The 17,284-nt window shown below is 40.9% G+C and overlaps 1 protein-coding gene and 1 long non-coding RNA gene across 6 annotated transcripts in view; one reads left to right on the forward strand and one right to left on the reverse strand.

Moving 5' to 3' along the window:
- Positions 1-1,532: 1,532 nt before the first annotated feature.
- The window catches only part of LOC113630596 (general transcription factor II-I repeat domain-containing protein 2), a 54,148-nt gene continuing 38,396 nt past the window's right edge, over positions 1,533-17,284 (reverse strand). Inside the window, exons 10-16 of one of the 2 annotated variants that reach the window (XM_027126191.1) lie at positions 13,102-13,158; positions 10,290-10,352; positions 8,966-9,043; positions 7,957-8,040; positions 5,812-5,995; positions 5,451-5,479; positions 1,533-3,348 (exon numbers count right to left, since the gene is read on the reverse strand). In XM_027126191.1, coding sequence (XP_026981992.1) covers positions 1,745-3,348; positions 5,451-5,479; positions 5,812-5,995; positions 7,957-8,040; positions 8,966-9,043; positions 10,290-10,352; positions 13,102-13,158 — 2,099 coding nt within the window. In that variant the 3' untranslated portion in view covers positions 1,533-1,744. The remainder of the gene's footprint in view (positions 3,349-5,450; positions 5,480-5,811; positions 5,996-7,956; positions 8,041-8,965; positions 9,044-10,289; positions 10,353-13,101; positions 13,159-17,284) is intronic. The other variant, XM_027126192.1, reaches the window with a different exon arrangement.
- The window catches only part of LOC113630597 (uncharacterized), a 47,770-nt gene continuing 32,218 nt past the window's right edge, over positions 1,733-17,284 (forward strand). For 2 of the 4 annotated variants that reach the window (XR_003437031.1, XR_003437030.1), the window contains exons 1-5: positions 1,733-1,846; positions 1,964-2,051; positions 4,168-4,309; positions 5,256-5,499; positions 15,335-15,478. This is a non-coding gene — a long non-coding RNA (uncharacterized LOC113630597). The remainder of the gene's footprint in view (positions 1,847-1,963; positions 2,052-4,167; positions 4,310-5,255; positions 5,500-15,334; positions 15,479-17,284) is intronic. The other 2 variants (XR_003437033.1, XR_003437032.1) reach the window with 2 other exon arrangements.

Here is a 17,284-nt window from a genome sequence, read left to right on the forward strand (position 1 = left end):
GGCTGCGTGGCTTCAGGCAGGCCATTTAATCACTCTGAGCCCCAGTTGCCTGTCTAAAAACGTGGGGGCTGGTCTTTCCCCGCAGGGTTTGCAGGACCACGCCTCTCGTGTTCAGAGTCAACATCTGCTCAGGTACACCAGAAGCTGGCCTCCCCTGACTTCCGCTGTGAACCAGTCCATCCTTCATTCACTTCCCAGGAAGTGAGCCTCTGAGCCAGCCAGACCCAGCTGGACCTGCAGTCTACCTCCCAAGGTCAGGAACTGCCCAGGTTGGGTTATTCCTGTGTCTGAGGACATACATCCAGGCCCCAGCTGGGGCTGGGTCCGCTGCCCAGGTGACCACCTAGAGGTTGGTCTCTCCCCCCGGCAGCTTCCCTTCATTTCTATAAATGCCTTTTCCTCCACTGCTTCCTGAATGGGTCATCAGGTAGGATCTTCAACCTTTTTGTACCCTAATCAGATTAATTCCTCCAAATCTGGAAAGTATTCACAATTTTGGGTCACTAATTCCAGCAACTAATAGATATTAAGAACACAGATATCTCTATGTCTATACCTGTGTCTGTATCTATATGCTTTTTTTTGAGTTGATAAATTTTTGTGACCTTGTGTGATTTTTTTTTGCAATTGAAGTATAGTTAATTTACAGTGTCATGTTAGTTTCAGGTGCATCTATATGTTTTTAAGTGACAACCCTCCAGAGGAAAAATTCTATAAAGGAAAGGACATTATTTGGTCAACTGACAAAACTGGAATATGAATGGTAAACCAGACAAAAGTATTGCATCAGTGTTCAATTTACTGGAGTTGGTAACTAAATCATGGCTATAGAAACCCTCTTCTTAGAAAATACTCCCTAAAGTATTTAGGGATAAATGAGGTAAGCAACTTTCCCTCAAATGGTTCAGAAAGAAACTATGCACATAAGTTTATATACATTATTACAGATAATCATACAGTCATTTATACACACAGGCAATGTTATACACACACACGGGAGACAGAGAGGGGGAGAGAAAGCAAACGAATGATAAAATGGGGTAAAATATTAATAATATGAGAATCTGGCAAAAGGGCATTAAGTGTTCTTCAGGCTCTTTTCATTTCTGCAACTTTTCTATACATTTGAAATGATTTCAAAATAAAGGATAACATAAAAAAAAAGACAGCCCCCAAACCTCAACTTAGGCTTTGAAAACCTACGTTATTTGTTTTGGGATTTTCCATTTTAAGTCCTACCTTTCCAGGTTCGTGTGGAGGCAGGGACAGCTAAGGCAGAGACACCACAGTATGCGAACACGTCTCTAACTGATTCTCCTTCAACTTGGAAACACGTGAGGTCACACGGAATTCCATGCCAATGGCGGGGAGATAGATGTGTGTGCACATAGACCCCCAGTGCATATATGCATCTGTCTCTCCATTTCTCTGTGGACTGATTTAAACTTTGGGATGCAGCCCCAATGCCCACAAGGGTCAAGCTAGTGAGTGAATGAAACAGGCCAGGCATAAGAAGAGTCAACTACTAGAAATACAATAAAACTTTCTTGATTTTTACTGGGCTATGGGGAAACATAAAATGTCATACAAACAAGTATGATAACTGCAAATGACATTTCTGAGTCAAAGTGGGAAAAAACAGAAAACCAGATATATTTAATAACTCATTTTCTCATCTTGCAATCCCTCGGGCCTAGAGGATTCTAGGCTTCCAGCCCACGGGATCCTGCAGGAGTGTGTTTCATCACGTCGCGATGTGGAGTACAGAATCCCACTGGGAGTCCTTCAACTGGGAGCAGTACTCAGTTTTACTCAGTTTCATAATGGAAAAGAGCTGTTCACAAATGTAGGTACTCCCGAACATGGAGAGAATCTTGGCACAGTGGGTTTTGTACTTGGGATAGCTGCTCCAGAGGTACTTATAGAATTCTGGTATTCCAACCTTGTCGTATTTGGTTTTCAGGACCGTGTTGCACTGCAGATCAATTACCTCCATCTGGAGCGCTTCCTGGACGCTCTCGATCTTCATGGAGAAAGGGGAGCTGAACAGGGTCAGTTCACTTTCGTAGACTTTGAAATCAGACAGCCTTTTCTGGAATTCCGTCTTTAGCTCCACGATTTTGGGAATGTAGTTCAGCCCATCGCTTTCGTTTCTGGAAACCGACTTCAGGGTAGGAAAGTGGGCCAGGTTATTCCTGGCCAAATGAGTCTCCCAGAGGCACAGTTTAGCCAAGAACGCCCGAATCAAGTCATACATCTGTGTCACGATTTGGGAATGCCCTTGGAGAGAGATATTCAACGTGTTCAGATGCATAGTCATGTCCACCAGGAAGGCCAAGTCTTTGATCCAATCTTGAGAGCTCAGCTGAGGCAGGGGCTTGCCTCTGGAAGACATGAAGGAGTCAATTTCTTCCAACGAGTCAAAGAACCTCTTCAGCACCAGCCCGCGGCTGAGCCACTTAATCTCCGTGTAGTACAGAAGGCTGCCGTATTGGCTGTCCAGCTCATAGAGCAAAGTCGTGAACTCGCTGTGGTTCAGTCCGCGGGAGCAGATCCAGTTCACGGCATTAACTACCACGCTCATGATGTGGTCCATCTTTAACTTTTGAGCACAGAGCGATTCCGGGTGAATAATGCAACAAACGGACTTCAGATCTGAGCCCTTGCAAGCCATCGCCACCTTGGACTTGAGTTTTGTGACCAGCCCGTCGTTGGCATCTACCATTGCAGGAGTGCCAGTTGAGGCCACACTTACTAATTTCGACCAGTCGATATTAAACTTTTTAAGACTTTTCTCAACACGCAAAAAGATCTCATTTCCAGATTTTGTCCCCGTCATGGGCACCGTATCCAAAAGTTCTTCCGATACATCAAAATTCTCATCAACGCCGCGGATGAATATGGCCAACTGGGTGGTGTTATTTATATCTGTGATCTCATCGATGGCAATAGAATAGGCCACAAACGATCTGATTTTTTCACGTAATTTCTCCCATAAGTTCCCAGCCACGTCTTCTATGGGCTGGACGGCAGGGTTTTCCTTTGGACTCACATTTGCAAACACTCGTTTTTGCTCGGGACACACGATGTCTGATGACCCTAAGAGATACTTTCTGAGCCCTTTCTTCAGCTCCTGGAGCTTCTCGTCGCGCATCTTCTCTGTGTACTGGTCATAGTGCTTGCTGTGGTTGGTTTGATAATGGCGTCTCAGGTTGTATTCTTTGGACACAGACATGCTCTGTTTGCATATTAAACACGTAGGGATATTCTGCACCTCCACGAAGAAATATGCTCTCTCCCACTTTTCTTGAAATACACGGCCCTCTTGGTCTATCTTTCTTTTTCCCACTTTTGATAGAAACATGGAGACAAGAAACAGTTCAGTTTTCTCTTAAATCGACTGTTAGTCTAACACCAGCAAGAGCATGATGACAAATGCAAGGGATAAGGTGGCGGGGTGGGGCGTGGTTAACTGGAGAGCACCCCAGCCCTGCAGAGGTGTGGGGTGAGGACGGGGGACACTCGGGGCAAGCGAACTACTGCCAGAGGGAGCATGGCCCTGGCCTGCCCAGATCTTCAGATTGCTAAAGAAAACCTGGAAATGGACTTTTATGAAAAAGTCCCCGGTTTTTCAATGTTGGCCACTAATTCCCTTTTTTAAAAGGTAGATGAGGCAAGGGGCTTCCCTGGTGGCTCAATGGTTAAGAATCCGCCTGCCAATGCAGGGAACACGGGTTCGAGTCCTGGTCCAGGAAGATCGCACATGCCATGGAGCAACTAAGCCCGTGCGCCACAACTACTGAGCCTGCGCTCTAGAGCCCGTGAGCCACAACTACTGAGCCCGCGTGCCACAACTACTGAAGCCTGCGCACCTAGAGCCCGTGCTCCGCAACAAGAGAAGCCACCACACCGCAACAAAGAGTAGCCCCCGCTCGCTGCAACTAGAGAAAGCCCGTGCGCAGTAACACAGACCCGATGCAGCCATAAATAAATAAATAAATAAATGAATAAATAAATAAATAGATAAAATTAAAAGGTAGATAAGCCAAAAGAAAGACAACTTTGGTGAGGTTCAGCAAGTGGCTATGCTTGCCCATCTGGTTTAAATGAGAATGATTTGAAAGTGTATCTGCATTTTAACATATATTTTTTCATTTGATTTTCAAGAGAAGTTTGAAATAAAAGAGACGGGAGTGAGCACAGAAGACGTATGATTTAACTGCTGTGAGTCCCAGAAGACACCGGTGATAGCCACAGACCCTCACAGAACTTACTTGTTTTCAATGTAAAGAAATGGGCCACGATGCAGGTGAGCTTTACTTTGAAAGAACATAGGTATAAAAATTCACTTTCAGAAAATGTAGGCAGAGACAAGCAGTCAATTTAGTGGCTGCCTGGGGCTGGGGGTGGGAATGGGAAATGACCAGAAATGGGTAGGAGGAATCTTTCAGGTGGGGGGATGGAAATGTTCTAATATTAGATTGTGGTGATAGTTGCACAACTCTGGAAATATACTAAAAATCACTGAATTGTGTACAGTTTGCACAAGTGAATTTTACGGTATGTAAATTTATGCCACAATAAAGCTATTAAAAATGTAAAAAGCTATTTAACAACCAGAGGAGTTTAGGAATAATAATTGTGGATTTTAAAAGAACACTTTAGTTTCCAAATTTAAATGAGGAGTTTCCCTAGATGACTCTTGGGAACACTGTTACATGTTATGCTTTTCTTTCTTTCTATAGGTACTTTACTTTTTTAGAATTTTATTGAAATATACTTATTTACAATGTTGTGTTAGTTTCAGGTGTACAGCAAAGTGATTCAGTTATATATACATATGCATATATATATAAATAAATATATATATATATATATATTCTTTTTTAGATTCTTTTCCATTATAGGTTATTGCAAGATGAGTATAGTTCCCTGTGCTATACAGGAGGTCCCTGTTGGTGACGCCTTCTGCTTTAATATCCAATAGGATTTTGACTTGCTTGCAAGGATTTTAGGGGAGACATTAAAAATATTTAACAAGTAGAGTGGCTGGGACATTGCCCAATCAGAACAGAAGTCAACTGGAGTGGGTTCTGGGAGCCCTGCTGTGCCAGGCCCTGTTGGTTCTGAACTGTGGGGAGGTCAGGGGTGGCCAGGCAGGTACTATTTACCAAATAAGGTAGAGTAGTAGTTCAGTATTATGACACGAGCCGCCCCCATAAAGGACTCTTAAATAAGAATGTTATCACACACAGCAAGCGCCATCGAATTGTTATATGAGAAAAAAATGCCTGGAACTCGAGCCACAGAATTAGAGGGCTTTAAAAGAAGCAGGGAAACAAAATGCACATAAAGAGCGGCATGCTTTGCTCTTTCTGGTGGTGAGTGTCCACTGAGCGCACGTGGCACAGCAGGGGCTAGGACCATCTTCTCTCCCCCAGGATACTCACCATTGCTGAGTTCAAGGCCGGGAAGTGGTCTGAAGAGAGAGAGACATTGGTGAGTGCAACAGAGGTCACTCTTCCTCTCTTGTCCATTTAGTTCTATTTGACAAACTTTTGTGAGTGTCAGTGCGAGGCTGAACTAAAACAGGCTGCCCACGATCACCAAGAAAAGGGAGCGAGGACACACAGCTCCCAGAAGCAGAATACGATGAACTGAGTGTGACGGGCAGCAGGACATAGCACTTGACTGCAGGGACCCACAGCCCACGTCCTGGGGTTAGAATCCCTGTGCCCCCCAGCTTCTCCGCCTCGAGCAAGCTACGATCAGCAGCTCATTCTCCTGACCAGGCAGGGGACTCTCACGTACCTGATGACTGTGAATTTGATAAATTCTGCGGCATCCAAGATCCTTCTCATGGAGCTGATTTCCAGGTAGCCAGGGGCTTTGAATACCACCCCCGGGGGCATGCCATCGATGACCACACAGCCGGGGTTGAAGGTGATCTTCCTGTAGGGAACTTTAACAGGGAAATCCACTCCAATTGCTTCACCTGTGATGATACAAAGAGTATAAAACCAGTTGTGTGTCACTTGCTTTTCCCAAACCATGCTTTATCTTTAATGTCAAGATTTTAAAGTTAATCGCATCAAGTAACAACATTGGTGATCAGCCATTACTTTATTTTCCAGCCATGCTAGGGTGTATGAATAATTTTATTGATTTTGAAATGGGTAACAGGTAGTGTAGCAGACTGTTTCTCTCCCCATGAAATAGGCATTATCCTAGTATCTACCTGAAAAGGGTTTTGTGAGGATTAAATGATGAATCACAAGTCAAACACTAAAAACAATACTCAGCTATGGTAAAAAGTCAGTAAGTGAAAGATAGCTATTATAATTATTTAAAAAATATTTTAAATTTATTTTTAATTGAGATATAATTGACATAACATTGTATTAGTTTTAGGTGTACAACATAATGATTTGATAAAGATAGCTATTTAAACATTTTTTTATTGAAGTATAGTTGATTTACAATGTCGTGTTAATTTCTGCTGTACAGCAAAGTGATTCAATTATACATATATATACATTCTTTTTTTATTTATTTTATTTTTTATTTTTATTTTTTTTGTGGTACGCGGGCCTCTCACTGTTGTGGCCTCTCCTGTTGCAGAGCACAGGCTCCGGACGCGCAGGCTCAGTGGCCATGGCTCACGGGCCTAGCTGCTCCGCGGCATATGGGATCTTCCCGGACCGGGGCACGAACCCGTGTCCCCTGCATCGGCAGGCGGACTCTCAACCACTGCACCACCAGGGAAGCCCTACATTCTTTTTTTAATATTCTTTTCCATTATGGTTTATCATAGGATATTGAATATAATTCTCTATGCTATACAGTAGGACGTTGTTTATCCATTCTATATATAAAAGCTTACATCTGCTAATTCCAAACTCCCACTCCATCACTCCCCCAACCCCCTCTCCCTTGGCAACCAGCAGTCTGTTCTCTATGTCCGTAATTCTGTTTCTGTTTCGTAGATAGGTTCATTTGTGTCGTATTTTAGATTCCACATAAGTGATATCATATAGTATTTGTCTTTCTCTTTCTGACTTACTTCACTTAGTATGATAATCTCTAGCATCCACATTGCTGCAAATGGCATTATTTCATTCTTTTTTATGGCTGAGTAGTATTCCATTATATATATATATATATGCCACATCTTCTTTATCCATTCATCTGTCGATGGACATTTAGGTTGTTTCCATGTCTTGGCTATTGTGAATAGCGCTGCTATGAACATAGGGGTGCATGTATCTTTTTGAATTAGAGTTTTGTCTGGATATTTGCCCAGGAGTGGGATTGCACGATCATATGGTAGTTCTATTTTTAGTTTTCTAAGGAACCCCCATACTGTCCTCCATAGTGGCTGCACCAACTTATATTCCCGCCAACACTGTAGGAAGGTTCCCTTTTCTCCACACCCTCTCCAGCATTTATTATTTGTAGACTTTTTTTTTTTTTTTTTTTTTTTTTTTTTTTTTTTCGTACATGGGCCTCTCCCGTTGTGGAGCACAGGCTCAGCAGCCATGGCTCACGGGCCCAGCCGCTCCGCGGCATGTGGGATCTTCCCGGACCAAGGCCTGAACCCGTGTCCCCTGCATCGGCAGGCAGACTCTCAACCGCTGCACCACCAGGGAAGCCCATTTGTAGACTTTTTAATGATGGCCATTCTGACTGGTGTGAGGTGGTACCTCACTGTGGTTTTGATTTGCATTTCTCTAATAATTAGCAATGTTGAGCATCTTTTCATGTGCCTATTGGCCAAAAGATAGCTATTATTATGAAATTAGTGTTTCCATGTAAAAGTTCTTCTTCAGTAAAAATACACACTAATTTTGATCACATCTCCTTCACAGAAAGATCAATTTCTTAGATAAAGTAATCAATTAGAAGGAAATATTTCAAATGTATAAAATTTGGTTATGTAACAATATAAAAACGTACCAAATTTTCGGCTAAAGAGGTCATTGACTTGTTCTCTTAGTTGTTTTATTTTTTCAATGCTTGATAATCTTTCCTTCTCATTATCTAAAAAAATTAAAAAAACAAGCAAACCAGGTTTATTCATGTATTTGCTCCCCTGAAAATCTGTTGGAGGAAACACCTGTTAGCACATGTGAAAGCACTTTACCTGGCTTATCATTCAGTTTAGTTTTAGCAATAATTAAGCATTTTGGAAATTTGTAAATTTAAGGCATTATAGATGACAGAGAATTTTCCAAATTATGACTATGTAAATATAAGACATACTACTTTAGAGAACATTTTCAATATCATGCAAGATAAGGATGTCCACTTTCACCCCTACTCTTCAACATTATAATAGAGATCCTAGCCAGTGCAATACAGCAAGTAAAATGAATAAGATGTATGTACTAGGATTGGGGGGAAAATTTTTTAATACTTGAAATTTTTATTCTATTTAATTTTGAATAACGAAAAGTGATTATGTGGTTCAAAATTCAGGTGATATAAAACAGTACATCATGAAATGTCTCCCTTCCATCCCTATCTTAGCTCTCAAGTTTCCTTCTTTGGAGGAATCTATGCTATTAGATTCTTTTGTATCTCTCCAGATATGTTTTATATACACCTATTCAGAAAAGAAGATAAATTGATGGGCAGCAAATACATTTCACCTCTGTGGCCAGTTCCAATCCAATGGTAGCCAGTGCTTGGAGTTGGCTGCCCTAAGGGGTATTTTCCAGGTAATGCACCAGGGCAGGGCTGTGAGAAGCAATATATCTGATAAACAATGTACAATATAGCAAGATATTCAGTGTGCGGCAACTGGAAGCATATTTTATATTCCTGAATTGTCTTTCCTTAGTTGACAGGGTGAACTTAGCAAAAAAATAGCTCCAAGAGACTAACCCATGTCACAAAGTGGTTAAAATATAACAAAATGAAAAACATAATCTAAATTATGATAAAGTCAGATAGAATTCCATACCTGGAATCGTCACCTGAACGATGTTAAGATCTTCAACACCTGCTGCAGAATTTGTAATATTGGATGAATTGGTGTTTCCTTAAACAGAAATTGAAATTTAGAACTTATAGAACATTAGGCTACTTCTCCTCTAAAACTATCAAATTGCCACTTTGATCAGAAGGCCAGACTAGGGAATTCCCTGGCGGTCCAGTGACTAGGACTTGGCACTTTCACTGCCAGGGCCTGGGTTCAATCCCTGGTTGGGGAATTAAGATTGTGCATGCCAGGAGGCATGGCCAAAAAAAAAGAAGGCCAGGCTAAATTTTTATAACTCCAGAGAACATTTAGCTGGCTTGGCAATAATTGATGTTTGAGTCTCTGTAGTTTAATGTCGATGTCAAAGGAGAAAGGGCACCATGGCTTTTATTTAGTTCATAGCCCCTGATACTTCAGTCTAATTTGATTTAAAAAGAAGGGTGTTTAAAAATATATTTCCTGGGACTTCCCTGGCCGTCCAGTGGTTAAGACTTTAAGCTCCCAGTGCAGGGGGCATGGGTTGGATCCCTAGTCAGGGAACTAAGATCCTGCATGGCACTCAGCCAAAAAAAAAAAGAAAAAAATGTTTCCTTTGTTGTTATTCTCGGCTTACAGGTGGGGGGTAGGAAAGAAGACATACGAATGTGTCCAAGAGGACACTTAGGAAGCAGATGTCCTATGAGAAATGAGGTAACAGACAGTCAGGGAAAGGCTCAGATGGGGTTGAATAGTAAAAGCACAGTTGACGTTATCATGATTTCTGGTCAAATATACACACGATGCTCCCTTAAATGGCGAATGTAAATGAGCCTGTCTAGTCCTTTCTGAGGGACTCGAAGTTCAATCCCTGTGTTCTGTGAAAGATCAACCATTTGGGTGTTTGAGATTCTGCATCTGAAGAGCAAGACCTCAAAGGGACACAAGGAGACACACCATCGTTCTTCCCCTCTCCCCCCTTCATTCTCCCTGCCTTCATTCTTCCCTCCCTGCCCCCTTCATTTCCCCCTCCCCCTTCATCCTCCCCCTCTCCCCTCTCCCTTTCAGTTTCCCCCTCCCCACTTCATTCCCCTCCTTCTGGCTTCATTCTTTCCTCATTGGACCAAGCACAGTTTGACCCTACTCTGGCCAGGGCTAATTTGCACAGCCTAATTCTGTTGTCTGACAAGCCTAGAGCCCTGGGTACCTGACGGGAATATGGGCTGCTCTGGTCATAGGTACACACACATTGAGTTCAATCTTTTCCCTTTCAGAAAAAATGAAAACCGTACTTAGCCGTGTGAATGTGGTGAGGTTTTTGGCAACCAACCTTCAATTTTCACCTCAGCTTCAGGGTCCTCACTCATTTCTGAAGGGGCAAGCTGAGTAGAATCTTGAAAAAAAAAATTTCTAAAATGACATTCATTGTTTATGTATTCTCATGTTCCAACATTTTACTGCTCCTATACCCAAAAAGTCGCTTATCCTGGCATTTTAAGTACATTTTATATTTACTAAACATAGAGGTATAAACATAAAGGTAATTTTAATTTTAAAAAGGATAATAGGGTAATAAAGGATGATCTTATAAGGGATAAGAGGAGATAAGAAACTTTCAGATATTATCAAATAATATGAAGTTACTCGCAGTAATGGACACAGAATATCCTTCTATTTGAGCTAATGGAATACGTGTGGTCCTAGTGTTTTGTGGTTGTCATCGGGAATTACTAGGATTCAAAAAAAGCCGTTTGCTCCTTTCTTATCCTGCCAGCAGCCCCCAGGTGATTCGTGGTCTATTATTACATGGACGCATGTAATGTACACGACATATACATGCTCAGTGAAATACGCCAATCACAAAAAAGCAAATATCATATGATTTCACTTATATGAGGCACCTAAAGTACCTAATTGAGTTTTCTGGTGGATAAGAATTATGACATATACATTAAGCTCTACATATAGACAAAAGCCTGGCTAGCTTACCTCGCCTAACTCTAGCTCATTTTAGAAAGATTTGTCAAATCTTACATTAATTGTTAGCAAAAGACTAGAATGCAAACTGTTTTGATATTGTACCATCGTTACGTAGGATGTAACCTTTGGGGAAAAACAGGTGAAGGTACATTGGACTGCTCTGTACTATTCTTGCAGCTTCTTGTGAATCTATAATTATTTTAAAATAAAAAGGTTTTAGGGAGTTCCCTGGTGGCCTCGTGGTTAGAATTCTGGGCTCTCACTGCCGTGGCCTAGGGTATAATCTCTGGTTGGGGAACTGAGATCCCACAGGCTGTGCAGTGTGGCCCCATCCTGCCCCAGATAAATAAATAAATAATAAAAAAAATAAAAGGACTGACATAAAATAAAAAGATTTTAAAAATCAAACAAATTCAGCTCTATTGTAAATGGGCTTCCCACAATATCGTGATAATAAAAAAATCTGTTTAGATATGAACTATTTTGAGGGCCAACATCCCATGAAAACTTTCTGATTCTAATTCAGCACCCGTTCTACAACTGACCCCTACACAGGTCTTCTTCTTTCCAAATATTGTACTATCCATCCATTTAAAAAATGACCAAACAATACCTTAACAGGCTTTTACAAAGGAGAGTAAAATGACACAAGGGAGGAACAGATTTAAGCTCAATTCAAAATAATTGTCCTCCTTTACATCCAGAGAAGGTCAGAGATTGAGTTAAAGAAAAGAAACAAAAAATTAATGGAAGAATCCTGACACACGCTACAACATGGATGAACCCTGAGAACATTATGCTCAGTGAAATAAGCTAGTCACAAAAAGACAAATACCGTGTGATTCCACTTATATGAGATACCAAAGTAGTCAAATTCATAGAGACAGAAAGTAGAATAGGGGTTGCCAGAAGGGAAAATGGGGGAGTTGTTGTTTAATACGGATAGATTTGCAAGATGAAAAGTTCTGGAGATCCTCTTCCCAACAATGTAAATATACTCAGCACTACCAAACTGCACACCTCACAGTGGTTAAGATGGTAAATTGTATGTTATGTGTTTTTTCTTAACCACAATGAAAAGACATAATTTAGAAAAATAAACAGGAGTTAAATAATGACAGAGTCCGCTTGTCTTCTTGGTTCTAAAGCAATGAAGTTCAAAATGAATTTGAATTTAATTTTATGAGTGAATGAACAATTCTAAGACTGGACTCTATCATAGTATGTTCTCTGGCAAAATCTACCAAAATTCTTCTAGGTCAGAGACTAGAAGAACCATCCTCTACAACAAAAAACTCCAGACTCCCTAAATCAGGAAAGCTATCGAAAATGACTGCAACTCGGCTCCTTGGAGAAAGTTTTTGACGTAAAAGAAAAACACAAATCATTTTGGTACTGAGACAGATGTACAACCCCTAAAAACAAGATCAATTTGCCTGTAAACTGACAAAGAGATTCATACTTCTATGTTTGCAGAGGAAATCTCCTTTATTAATTTTATCTTACATAAACCGCTTTAAGAGTTTAGGCCTTAAATATGATGCTCAGGGTTTATATACGAATGGAGGGAAGTATATATCAAGTTTTACCTCTAATTCAAGAATTTCCTAAAATTCTATTCAACTTTGCTCAAAAGATTTTGGCAAGCCCATCAAGAAGACAAAATGAAATAAAGTAACAAAGGGCATCAGTGCAAAGTTTTCTTACCACTTAACCTCTATATCCAGGCACTTAAAGTAGAATCATTTACAAATCAAAAGAGTAAGAGAATGACAGAGTTCTTAGTATGACATCTTAGGATGAGGACTCGGCCAGTTCTCTAAGGAGGCATGTTGTCTTCTGTATTTTCAAATGTGTGTTTAAAAGAGAATATTCTTGGCTTCCCTGGTGGTGCAGTGGTTGAGAGTCCGCCTGCCGATGCAGGGGACACGGGTTCGTGCCCCGGTCCGGGAAGATCCCACATGCCGCGGAGCGGCAGGGCCCGTGAGCCATGGCCCCTGAGCCTGCACATCCGGAGCCTGTGCTCCGCGATGGGAGACGCCACAACAGGGAGAGGCCCTCGTACCGCAAAAAAAAAAAAGGGTATATTTTCTTCAAAATACTGTAAACTAAAAAAAAAAGAAAAAGAGAGAGAGAGAGAGAAAATGCCTTATTTTTCTAACCTTCCACTGGTAATTCCATTTCTATTACTTCAGTGCTGGCAGAAGAATGATGGCTCTCTGAAAGGAAAGCAAACAAGGCAGAAATACAAATTTTAAAAAAGAAATCATTTAAGAACAATGCAAATAATTCAAGACCCCCACAGGAATATACATGCAATACTTCGACTCCCTAATATCAAATTCACACAAACGATCCTTTCTTTACGTTTTTTCCTTTGTTTTTATCTGTGCTTTGGAAAAATTTCAAATACAGAAAAGCAGAGAGATGGCATCATGAAGCCATGTGCCCGTCCCTCAGCGCCAACAGTCATCAACTCATGTCATCCCGTTTTATCCGTGCCCACCCCACCCAGCACTGGTAGTTTAAAGTAAATCCCAGAATTCAGTGTGCAAATATTGCATAACTACAGGCAGGTACATGAGTAAAGTCTCTTCCTTTAACATTACCATGATATTGCCTCCAAATGAACAATTATTCTTTATCATCATCTCATAGCTAGGCATTGTTTAAATTTCCTCAATTGTCTCACGTCTTCTCTTAAAAAAAACCTTTATATTTGGAAATAGTTTTAAACACAGAAAAGTTGCAAAAATAAAATAGTACAAAGAAGATCCATCTACCCTTTACTCAGATAACATGATGTTAACAATTTACCCTGTTGGTAATCTTTGTCTCTCCCTCCCCCCACCCCCAATCTATATAGAGAGATAGATGTATATACACACACTTTTTTTTCCTGAAGCATTTGAGGGAAAGGTACATACATTATGGACCTTTATCTCTGAACACTTCCGTGACTATTTCCTTAGAATAGGGATATTCTCTTATACGATCACAGTATAAACTCACAGAATTTAACATGTGAGACAATTTTATTTATTCTACCGTTCGTATTCCAACTTTGTCAGTTGCCCAAATGTTCATTATAGCCTTTCCCTTTCAGTAGGGGATCCGGTTTGGGGGGTCAGGTCTTGTTTTTAGCTGCCACGTCTCCTTTAACCTTGAATGGTTCCATAGTCTGTCTTCGTTTTTTATGGCATTCCATTTCTGAAGATTTGAGCCCCCTCCTTCCCTCTCTTCCCCTCCCCACTAGAATGTTCCCCATTTTGAGTCTGTCTGATGTTTCCTCATGGTTAAGACTCAGGTCTTGCATTCTCAGCCAGAACACTGCCTAGATGGCGGTGTGTCCTTCTCAGCATATCACATATACAGGCACCTGGAATTGGGGGCTGGCAGGATTTTGAGTTGACAGGTCTCATCCTGCTGTGAAAAAATAAACCACCTGGGGGTCAATATACAGAGGCCATCTTTGGTTCATTTCTAGAAAACCATGTAACTTCAACGTTGCATCATCAAACTGGTCAGGCTGTGTAACACACAGTCACGAATGTGACAAAGATCAAATCACTTACATATAAAAGCAAGTCACGCACCCATGTTGAATCTCATTACGTGACTTTACCAAACAGAAGTTGAGGTAAGTAATTTAAAAAAACAAAAACAAATTGCCTCGTGTTAGGTTCAAGCCTAAGCAAGATCAAGATTACATTCTTTTCCTCCTCTTCCATTCCAAAAAGTAAAAAAAAAAAAAAAACAACCCAGAACTAAATATCACACACAGTAAATTCAGTGTAGATTAACTTAAAATACTGACATGCTCTGGAAAGTGGGCATGGAGGAACAGACCTTTGAAATACTTCAAATGAGGAATTTTTTGAAGGACCTGCTTTGGAGCACAAATTTCATCATCAAATTTGGGTTAGAGATGTGGATTCATAGCCATTCCATAAAGAAAAAAGGCAAAATTACAAATAAGTGAATGGCAATGAAATTTTGACACCTGCTACAACATGGAAGAAACTTGAAGACATTACACCTAGTGAAATAATCCAGTCACAAAAGGATAAATACTGTCTGATTCCAGTTATATGAGGCGCCAAGAATAGGCAAATTCATAGAGACAGAAAGTAGAATGGGGGTTGCCAGGGGCTGAGAGGAAGGGAATGGGGAGTTAGTGCTTAGTGGGGACAGTTTCTGTTTGTGATGATGAAAAAGTTCTGGAGATGGATGGTAGTAATGGTCACACAACACTGTGAATGTACTTGTCACTGACCTGTGCATTTAAAAATGGTTAAAATTGCAAATTTTATGTTACGTATATTCTACCACAATAATAATTTTTTTTTTTTTGGCTGCACTGTATGGATTGCGGGATCTTCATTCCCTGACCAGGGATCGAATGCGGGGCCTCGCCAGTGAGAGCACTGAGTCCCAACCACTGGACTGCCAGGGAATTTCCACAATAATAATTTTTTAAAAAGGAAATGAGTGCTAAGATGACCAGTATCGATTTACCAAGAGGACAAGGGCTCTCAGGTAAATTTATTCACAGTTATAGCAAAAATATTCCTGGTCTAGAGTTTTGACAACAAAAGTCCTATGTACTGAATGGGTATCAGATGTGTTCAAAATGATCTGATAATCAGTGCTTTCAAGTCAAAAGTCAAAATTAATCACAAATTTTATTTTATACAGATTATACAGGTTAATCTTACATTGAATTTGCTTTCTAAAAACTGAGATATAATTCACATACCATAAAATTCATCCTTTTAAAGTGTACAGTTCAGTGGTTTTCCATATATTCACAAGGTAGTACAACCATCATCACTATTTCTAGAACATTTTCATCACCCCCAAAAGAATCCCTGTGCCCACTGGGGGTCACTCCTCACTCCCTGCTCTCTTCAGACTCTGTAACCACTAATGGACTTTCTGTCTCTATGGAGTTGTCTGTTCTGGACATTTCATATAAATGGAATCATACAATATGTACCTTTTTGTGTCTGGCTTCTTTCACTCAGCATTGTGAGTTCAAGGTTCATTCATGTTACAGTGTGTATCGGCACTTCATTATTTTTAATGGCTGAATAATATTCCGTTGTATGGATAGATCACATTTTGTTTCTCCATTCATCAGCTTATGAATACTTGGGTTGTGTCCACCTTTTGGCTATTAAGAATAATGTATACGTTTTTGTGTGGACATACATTTTCTCTTGGGAAAATGTAGAATTGGATATGTATCTAAGAGTGGAACTGCTGGATCATATGCTCCTCATTTAGCATTTTGAGGAACTGCCAAACTATTCTGAAAAGGAGCGGTACCATTTTACATTCCCAGCAGCAATGTACGAGGATTCTAATTTCTCCACATCTTCACCAACACTTGCTACTGTCTGCTTTTTTCTATTATTTATTTTTTATTTTTTTTGAGGTACGCGGGCCTCTCACTGCTGTGGCCTCTCCCGTTGTGGAGCACAGGCTCCGGACACGCAGGCTCAGCGGCCATGGCTCATGGGCCCAGCCACTGCGCGGCATGTGGGATCTTCCCAGACCGGGGCACGAACCCGTGTCCCCTGCATCGGCAGGCGGACTCTCAACCACTGCGCCACCAGGGAAGCCCCACCCATTTTTAAATTGGGTAGTTTGTATTTTTATTATTGTGTTGAAAGAGTTCTTATATATTCTGGATGCTAGGTCTTGATCAGATATATAATTTGCACATGTTTTCTCTCATTCTGTTTGTGGTCTTTTCACTTTTTGGATAATATTCCTTGAAGCACAAGAGTTTTTAATTTTGCCGAAGTTCAATTTGTCTTTTTTCTTCTTCGGCTGCTCGTGCTTTAGATTTTATATCTAAGAGACCATTGTTTAATCCAAGGTCACAAAGATATATGTCTGTGTTTCTCCTAAGAGCACTGTAGTTTTAGCTCTTATACTTAGGTCTTTGATCCATTTTGAGTTTTTTAAAAAAAATTTATTCATTATTTTTGGCTGCATTGGGTCCTCGTTGCTGCACGCAGGGCTTTCTCTAGTTGCGGCGAGCGGGGGCTACTCTTTGTTGCAGTGTGTGTGCTTCTCATTGCAGTGGCCTCTCTTGTTGCAGAGCACAGGCTCTAGGCGCACGTGCCTCAGTAGTTGTGGCTCCTGGGCTTCAGTAGTTGTCGCTTGTGGGCTCTAGAGCACCGGCTCAGTAGTTTTGGCACACGGGCTTAGTTGCTCCACAGCATGTGGGATCTTCCTGGACCAGGGCTCGAACCCATGTCCCCCGCACTGGCAGGTGGATTCCCAACCACTGAGCCACCAGGGAAGTCCCGAGTTCATCTTTTTTAATATTGT

The sequence above is a fragment of the Aethalodelphis obliquidens genome, unplaced genomic scaffold (assembly GCF_003676395.1).
Source record: "Aethalodelphis obliquidens isolate GAN/ISIS:26980383/991018 unplaced genomic scaffold, ASM367639v1 scaffold30, whole genome shotgun sequence".
Lineage (NCBI taxonomy): Eukaryota > Metazoa > Chordata > Mammalia > Artiodactyla > Delphinidae > Aethalodelphis > Aethalodelphis obliquidens.